The sequence below is a fragment of the Watersipora subatra genome, chromosome 3, assembly GCF_963576615.1.
Source record: "Watersipora subatra chromosome 3, tzWatSuba1.1, whole genome shotgun sequence".
Lineage (NCBI taxonomy): Eukaryota > Metazoa > Bryozoa > Gymnolaemata > Cheilostomatida > Watersiporidae > Watersipora > Watersipora subatra.
In genome coordinates this window covers 46882188-46890893 of record NC_088710.1, presented here as the reverse complement: position 1 = coordinate 46890893, position 8706 = coordinate 46882188, and the positions used below count along the sequence as shown (strand labels likewise).

At 38.8% G+C, this 8706-nt stretch overlaps 1 protein-coding gene across 1 annotated transcript; it reads right to left on the bottom strand.

Annotated features, from left to right (window-relative positions):
• Positions 1-446: 446 nt before the first annotated feature.
• LOC137390655 (uncharacterized) lies at positions 447-2003 on the bottom strand. Its single transcript, XM_068076982.1, has one exon. It carries the CDS (start codon positions 2001-2003, stop codon positions 447-449), a length of 1557 nt encoding a protein of 518 aa, XP_067933083.1.
• Positions 2004-8706: the final 6703 nt, after the last annotated feature.

Below are 8706 nucleotides of genomic sequence, written 5' to 3'. Positions count from 1 at the left end.
TTTGAAGCATGGACCGTTGTCAGAAAGCAACTCTTGTGGGGGACCCTGCTCCTCAAATATGCGTACCAACTGTGCTATTACAGAGTTGGCTGTCTCATCTCTCAGTTTTAACCATATTGCAAATCTGCTAGGGCCGCAATCCAAGATGGTCAAATAAGGTATTCGACCCACATGTGTAATGTCAACAGCAAGTCTATGCCACACCTTTTCGACTTCCAAATTTTCTCTCTCCCATCTCACAGGTGAAGGATCAATTTGTTTGCAGATTTGACACTCTTTCACAACTCTTTCAATCACATCTTTTGAGGCTCTGTCACCAAATCTCTGATTAGCTAAGTAACTCATCTTGTCAACTCCTAAATGATGAACTTGATGCATGTTATATATTTCTTCATCAATACTTGAAACTTTCTCCGCTGCTACGTCCACACATGATACTAGTGGTTTCAGCCACTTTTGTTCACCCTCGTTAAAACATCAGCACGATTGTCCGCTGACTTGACCAAGGACATTAGTAGAGTGATGCCATATTCTTCTACCAATTGCGCAATAACCCCAAGCCGCCTTTTGACTATCATTTCTGAAAATCCACTGACTTTGGGGCGATTGCTTTCTGTGATAATAGAATTAACCCAGTTATACACTGATAATGAGTCAGTGACAATCGTAGCTTGTTTTACTCCCCACTTTATTGCAAGATTTAATCCTTTGAGTACATTTGAGCTTTGAGCTACATTTATATGCATACTGTCATCAATTTTTCTTAGCCATGATGCATCTTGTACAATGCTACCTTCCATTTTTATGCACACACCAATAGCTATAAAGCTCGCATCACACCAGACCTTGCAACACTCATCTCTATTCACAGACCATTTGCCTTGCACTGGGTCATGTCTTGTTACCCTATTTAGTGTTTCATCTAGCATCTGCAGCACTTCTTTTGCTATTGCATCATCCCACTTGCCATCAGCAGCACATCGCTTCATGTAGCTGCATGCGACTCGTAACCAGCCAGCTACTGGGTAGTGACCAATCAGTTTACCACACACAGAAAACAAATCTCTTTTTGTACGAATGCTTTCTACTGTTGGCACAGCTGAGTCACGTTGCCATGTACATATACCTTTTTTACTGATTGTCACGTGAAGCCCTAGAACACGCGCTTCACGTAAATCGACAGGCTCTTTTGTGACTAGACCAAACTTTAACAAATGGCTGCGCACAACTTCGACTGGCACTACTGATTTATTTACTAAAATATCATCAATATAATGATCAGTACCAGCAGCAACCGTAGGATCAAGTGACAACACTGTTGACAATATTTTTGACATAATCTTAGGCGCAGAATTGAGACCAAAACCTAGTCTAGTCATGACATACAATGTTCCATGGAACATAACAGCTTGAAATCTCTGCAAACTACCATCAACATGCAGTTGTAAATATGCTTTCTTTAAGTCTAACATGCAAGCATCACTGCCTAACTTACACCACTTGCGGAGTTTGTCTTGGCATACTGCGGTGTCCAAACCAGGATGACTGCTGACATACCCATTCAGTTCTTTGCTATAATCCATTACAGGTCGTACCTTTGTCTCTTTATTAGGTTGTGTAGCTGCCAACAATGGAATAATGCCAGTTACAGGTCCATGAAGCACTTCTCGGTGTGGCTGCAGCCATCCGTTTTCTATCCATTGCATAACCTGTTTTTCATATTCTTCTCTGACGGCATCATTTATAGCGTATTCTCCACATGTATTGGACAATATAGGCTCTCTACTTAACCACTTCCAAGCAACTGTCCACTTGTGACCATCAAATTGTGCTTTAAAGTTTCTATCATCTATAACTATCGGCGGCTGCTGGTCATCATTATGACTGAACGGACTAGCTTTGTTACGTAGCATCACGCCAACTGTTCTTAACTGTCTTGCTCCAAAGAGTACACCTCTATTTTTATCTATAGATACCCCGCCTAGCTTTGCAATGCCATCCATTCCCAGTATCATCTGGCAACCGCTTACTAGCTTCGGAGCAATCATACACTGAACTGTAATTTTACAAGAGTGATCCAGTTCTATGTCAAGAGTTGTCTTACCCTTGCATGTAGTGATATGTCCATTTAACATCATTATTTGTCGCTGAGGACCTTTCGGCAGCAATCCTAACTGCTGTGCCCACTGTTGTTGTATAATTGATTGCTCACATCCACTATCTACCAATGCTTTTATCTTTGTGCCTTTTATCCATACATAAACAAATGGTAGCACCGAGTTTTTTACATTGGGGGAAGAGCCGGTGCATACACTTCCCCACTGGCATTTCCCTGCATCTGAAAACAGTTTTTCTGGATGTGACCAAGTTTATTACACCGGTAGCACCTGACCTCACGGCGCTGCCAATGCTGCCTCCTTTTCCCAGCAGCACATGAGGTCGTTTCGCCATTTCCTGCAGTTATCATCATGCGGGTCCTGTTCACTAACTCCGAAAGACCCATGTCTTCTACAGAAGCAATAGATTTTAGTTGTGTAGCCACTTCTGTAGGTAATCCTGCCATGAATGCACATTTAAGCAATGGGTCAGGTTCTGTTTGTCCCATCAAAGTTGTTAAACGTTTGAGGTCTGCCAGATATACATCTACAGCTTCACCATCTCTTAAAGCTCGGTTTTGCAGCTGAATATAAGCGCTGAACCTGTCTACACTAAAAGCTGTCAACAAAGCTGCCTTTAGTTTAGGGTAGTCTTCCTTGATATCATCTTCTAAATGTTTATACACGGCAAATGCTGCCCCTGACAAGAATAGTGGTAAGAAGGTTGTGAGATCGTCCACTTTTTGAAGCTTGGCCACTAACTCTAGCTTGTCTACCCAGACACTGAAGTCACCGCTTTTACCATCCTCATATGTCTTGATAAGCTCGGATACCTTCACTGACATTTCTAGTGTAGTTTAGAGCCGAAATAGCTTGTGGTTTATTAGAGCAATCACAAAATGTACATCTTGACACTATGCATGTATTCTCATTAATGCTGGCTTGAGGGATTAGTTCTAGCTACATGACATGACAAAGAGGGTGTTACATAATACATTACATAATACGATGCAAACTACACTTCCTACTAACAATAGCAATATCAATATCAAGACTGGTGTTGTTATTAAACTCATACATGACATCAAAAACAATAATTTTTCTGGACTAGACTAAACAAGAAAGCATGAGCTTTTTAGGAAACCCCAAGCTGATAGCTGGATCCTTATCATACACATACCAGGCTTCAATAGACAGCAGAGTGTGAGAACCATGGAAATCTGTAATAGTTTTTCCAATTCACATATAAGAGGCTGAGAAGATCCATGTGACTATAGAATTATCCAGGTCAAAATGCTTAAACAGATTGTCTTGCGCCATTTTAATCAAACTTTGGATGCTATCCTGTACCAAAGGCAACATAGCTTGAGAAGCGGTCTTCGTTGTGAAATTTAGTTCATCATTGTTAATTTGGGGTAAATTGAGCATGTGTTCGTATACATATAATCCATACCGGATGCTTTACTATGTGTTCCAATAGATGCATTTTCTACAATAGATGCATCCTACATGTACTAGGGCAAGTAGCTTTCTGATGGAATATATGTATATTTTGGCAGTATACGTACATGCATCATCTCATATTTATTTTGTGCAATAGTTTTGGCAGAACACCTACATTACATCACAATGGTCAGACAGTATCAAATAAATAGAGGTACAAGTATTGAAAAGTTGGAACTGTGTATAGTGAAGCCCTTCGTAACAAGCTGAAAGTACATGTAAATGCTGCGCTGCAACAGTATCGTGTAAGTAAAATGTCACTTACCCGGTACACAGCATGAAATAGGCAGAGCAGTAACCTTAGGGTAAGCTATGGTAATGTGTCAGAACAAGTAGGGTAGGCTATGGTAATGTGTCAGAACAAGTAGGGTAGGCTATGGTAATGTGTCAGAACAAGTAGGGTAAGCTATGGTAATGTGTCAGAACAAGTAGGGTAGGCTATGGTAATGTGTCAGAACAAGTATTTCGCCCAAAGTTGGAAATTGGCTTAGCCAATCATATGGCCCTTTGCAGATAAATTTTGTGGACTGTTCATTTTAAAATGTCGAGAAATAGGGTACAAATTTGCTGCTAATGGGTTGAAAATTCCTAAATCTAGACAAAAAATACACATGACAGGCTGTGGCTTGTAGTCCTCATTCAAAGAACGCCAGCGCTTACCTCCCCGTACACTAGAGGCCATTCAGCTATTCGAGTACCAAAATTTAACAAAGTGGGTTTTGATGAATTTTTCAATAATCTATCAAATGTTATAAAAAAATAAAAATTCTCACCAAGCAGCATATACAATATGAATGACACTGGGTGATCGACAAATCAAAACCCAAAACAAACTGTTGCAAGAACAGTAAAGAAGCAGGTAGAAAGCATAACTTCTGCAGAACGAGGTAAGCTTGTTACTATAGTATGCACTATAAGGATCACAGGAAATTACATCCTGTCACTTCTAATATTTCTTCGAGTCAGAATGCAGTCACATTTAATGGACTTTTACCCCCAGCTAAGAGTAAAGGTTGTGCAGCGAAAATTGGATGAATAAGGAAATTTTCAGCTCTGTTTACATTTCTCATTTTATTCAGAATACTATATTTACCCCAAAGAATCAAATAACTCTGGTCTTAGACAGTTCACATATCAGCATTGATAGTTTAGGGAAAGCAAGATGTGCAGGTTGGATGATATTGACCATATTTCCTCATACGTCGCATGTCATCAACAGTAGTGTTGAACTGTGTTGTAAACAGTCCGTAGACCGTGATGTAAAGTGGCTGGATACGATGAGAGGTCTATAAAATATATGTTGCTGTGGTGACTGGGGTTAGTTGATAAAGACGATAAGATGGAGGACGATAAGGTGAACAGGAGAGCACTCACCTACTCGAGCATATTTCTGTTATTTGGACAAGAATGATGAAATATGGGTAGACTATAACAATGTCCTTGAAGTGCTGCCAGAGGCCATCATTGATCAGAGAGGAAGAGTTCACATCAGCTATGCATTAGACTGCAACCAATACCTTTTTATACCTGTAGCTACTTCAGATTGTTCCATTTTGGCTTTTTCTTGGCAATCTGTCTGCTAAATAAAAGTACCAGCCATTACAGTATGCCTAGTATTCTTTACGCCCAACATGCTGGTCGACCATGCCCGACGTGCCTCAATTTTTTATTTTGCCTTCTGATTGAAATGAAAACTTGATTTGATGAAGTGATAGACTAATAATGCTCATCGAAATGCTATGGCAGGCTGCACCTATGCTGTTAAAGTCAACATGACTGTACAATATATAAATAAGTGATAGCCATTCAAGTTTTGGTTGCTCAACTTGTCCGGTCTTCCCTACATAATAACTGCTTCCTCCCGCATAGTGGCAGAGATATCGAAGAGGGGGGCCCACAAACAATAAAAATAGATGCAGCAGCATGCCGTTTCGGACTGTCTTCAAATTGTAAACCTTATGAGACGCTTTCTCCTTATTCACTGCAGATGTTTCATTTGCTTGTTCTATAAACCAGAAGTTAAAAAAAAACTATATTGGCGCTAAGTGGGGTAATTTGGGTCTCTTAAAAATGCACTATTCATAGAACAGAAAATAATGCTAAAGTCACTTGACAGGATATGTTATGAGGCAACCATATTGATTTCAGTCATGCGTGCTTCATACTGCAGAAGAGGTAAGTGATATTGTATATATTTATTTTTTTCTCTACATTTTATAGCTTAGAAACTAGTGAAAGCGAATACTCTAGCCCAGGGGTCTCCAAACTTTACAGCCAGAGGGCCACATGAACCTTCAGCCAGCATGTTGAGGGCCGACAAACCGTATACCGCTGGTCAAAGAGCGAATATTTTAATAAAATGAAGTACATAACACAAGATTCATTAGTTAAGAAAATATTTATTCAAAATTTAAAAGTTAAATTTCAAGCAAGAGTAATATAAATATAAATAATTGGTGAAATTGGCTTTTCGATGACAAAATTGTGAAAAAGTCTGGCTTTAGGTTTGAGGTCCCAAGCATTAGAAGAGCCCTCAGATTTTCATCTGACATGTTTGTTCTATAACAGTTTTTCACATACTTCATTTCTAGAAAACGTTTTTTACACAAGTGGTGCCAAACATAGATAACAGTTCTGCAGCAAATTGCCTCAAATTTTGATAGTTCTCTTTAGGTAAGAATTGGTAAAATTAAACAAACCCTTCTTAAATTTTATCCCTCAGCGAGTCATTTGCTTGCAGATCAATCACCTCTAATTGTAAACTGTCTGGACATGCAGTTGCATCCACTTCAAATGGATTTTGAAAGAGTCTCAACTCATCTGCTTTTGCGTGCAAATCAGCAAATCTCTTCTGGAATTGATGTTGAAGCTCTTCAATAATCCCACAAGCAAATGAAAGTGGAAAATCTGTGTTAGCTTCTACCATAACCTCTGTACAGTTTTTAAAATGTATTAAATTCATAACCTGAACTTGTTTCAGGAACAGGTCTAGTTTGTGTCTGAAGGCCTTCAGATGTGTGAACAAATCACTAATGAGGTTTTCTTCTCCCTGTAGCTTAATATTTAAACTGTTGATATGGCCAGTGATATCTGCAGCAAAAGCCAACTTACATATCCACACTTTATCAGACAGTAATGCTTGATGCTTCCCTTTTCCTGCAAGAAATTCAGCAATTTCCTTTCTTAGCTCAAAAACCCTTGACAGCACTTTTCCACAACTTAGCCATCTTACTGCAGTGTAATATGGCATGTCTACAGATTCTGTCTCAGTCTCTCTTAACATTTCCCTGAACTGTCTGTGATTCAGTCCATGTGATCTTATCAAATTCACCATTGCTGTTACGGAATCCAACACACAGCTAATGTCCACATACTTAGCACAAAGAGCTTGTTGGTGTATTATGCAATGTAGAAACATTGGTTCGGATATATCTTTTTCAGCACAAAATTGTTTGATTTGTCCCACCAATCCTTTCTTCGCACCACACATATTTCTTCCCCCCATCTATAGTTAAGCATTTCAGTCAAATCTAATTCAAACTATATTGCTCAAATGTTTTCTGTATTTCTTTCATCAAGTCTTCTCCAGTCGTTGTGTTGTACATACTGTTCAGTGAAGCCAACTCTTGAGTGATATTTAAATTGCCATCCACACCTCAAAGGAAAATTAGCAACTGGGAGGTGCCACACCTGTCCGTTGACTCATCAATTGCCAAAGAAAAATGCACAAAATTCTTAGCATGGCTGGCAATTTGCTCCATTAGGTTTGTGCTCATGTCTCCAATTCGCCGGGCAACAGTATTAGCACCCAATATTATAGTTTTAATAACTTTTGATTTTTCCGGACAAAGTTCATCCACAATCTCTAGCAAACAGTTTTTTACTATCTCACCATCTGTAAAAGGCTTGCCTTTTTTAGCGAGAATATAAGCCACTTTAAAACTAGCCCTTGCTATCGACTCATTTCGTTTTGAAGCTTTTGTGAAAACTGATCTTTGAGAATTAATGCACTGCTTTAGCTTTGCAGTTTCGCTTCACGTATATTTCCTTCAAACCGTGAATATGTTCCCTGGTGTTTGCTTTGGTAATGGCGGCGCAAATTGTACTCCTTCAATACTGCAACAGTCTCATGACAGATGACACACAATGCTTTATCTGCAGATTCGATGAAGAAGTATTTTACACTCCACTCTTCTTGAAATCGCCGACATTCATCATCTACTTTTCTTTTCCTTTTATGAACCATTATGAAGCATTGAAATATAAGGTATTTCCACGTTATCCCTCAGCTCTTTAAATTTCGCAATGTGCTTGAAACGGAAGTATGAATAGGAAGTTGGGACAAAAATTGACGCAAGCCACTTTTGTTAGTTGGTTTGAGTCATAACATGCATTTTCTGTACAAAGTTTATTTTGTTTGATAATATTTTTTTTTTTAATTTTGTTTAACAATATTATTTTTTTATTTTGTTCATTAATTTTTTTTTCTTAAGTGTCTCTGCGGGCCGGATTGAGGGGCCCAACGGGCCGCATCTGGCTCGTGGGCCGTAGTTTGGAGACCCCTGCTCTAGCCTACAGCATATACAATTTTGTATTTGTACACATTGGTATGAAAAGAAGAAATCTATGATGTGGCAAGTTTGTTCACATAACGCTTCACTGCTATTGTTATGATAGAGCTGCCGAATAGGTAGTGAGATGTAGCAACATATGAATTGTACAGTATGTTGTACCCAATTTCGCATATGTCACTGTACCTGCTGTCAGTTAAATGTTTATTTTCGAATTTTTCTTTCATGACTTATCTAGTTTAAATATATCTCTAGGTATGCTATACATTATCCTAGAACACTTATCTTTTTCAAGTCAAATCTCATAACTAAACAAAGGTACCATCTCTTAATAGATATTTCAAAGATCATAAAGAATTTTAAATGGCTCACATTCAGCGGAAGCAGCGTGAAAAAGAGGGGACAACTCCTACTTTTTGTTTTAGCAATTTTGTTAACTATCTATGCTTTATTGTAGCCTAAAAAGTGGGCTGAACTTCAAGTTTCCTGTTGTACGATCTGTTAAACCTAACAAAAGGGTGCTGAACCAATTTTTA

Coding starts and splice junctions, on each gene's coding strand:
- LOC137390655 (XM_068076982.1), bottom strand. CDS start 2,003: ATGGATGGCATTGCAAAGCTAGGCGGGGTATCTATAGATAAAAATAGA.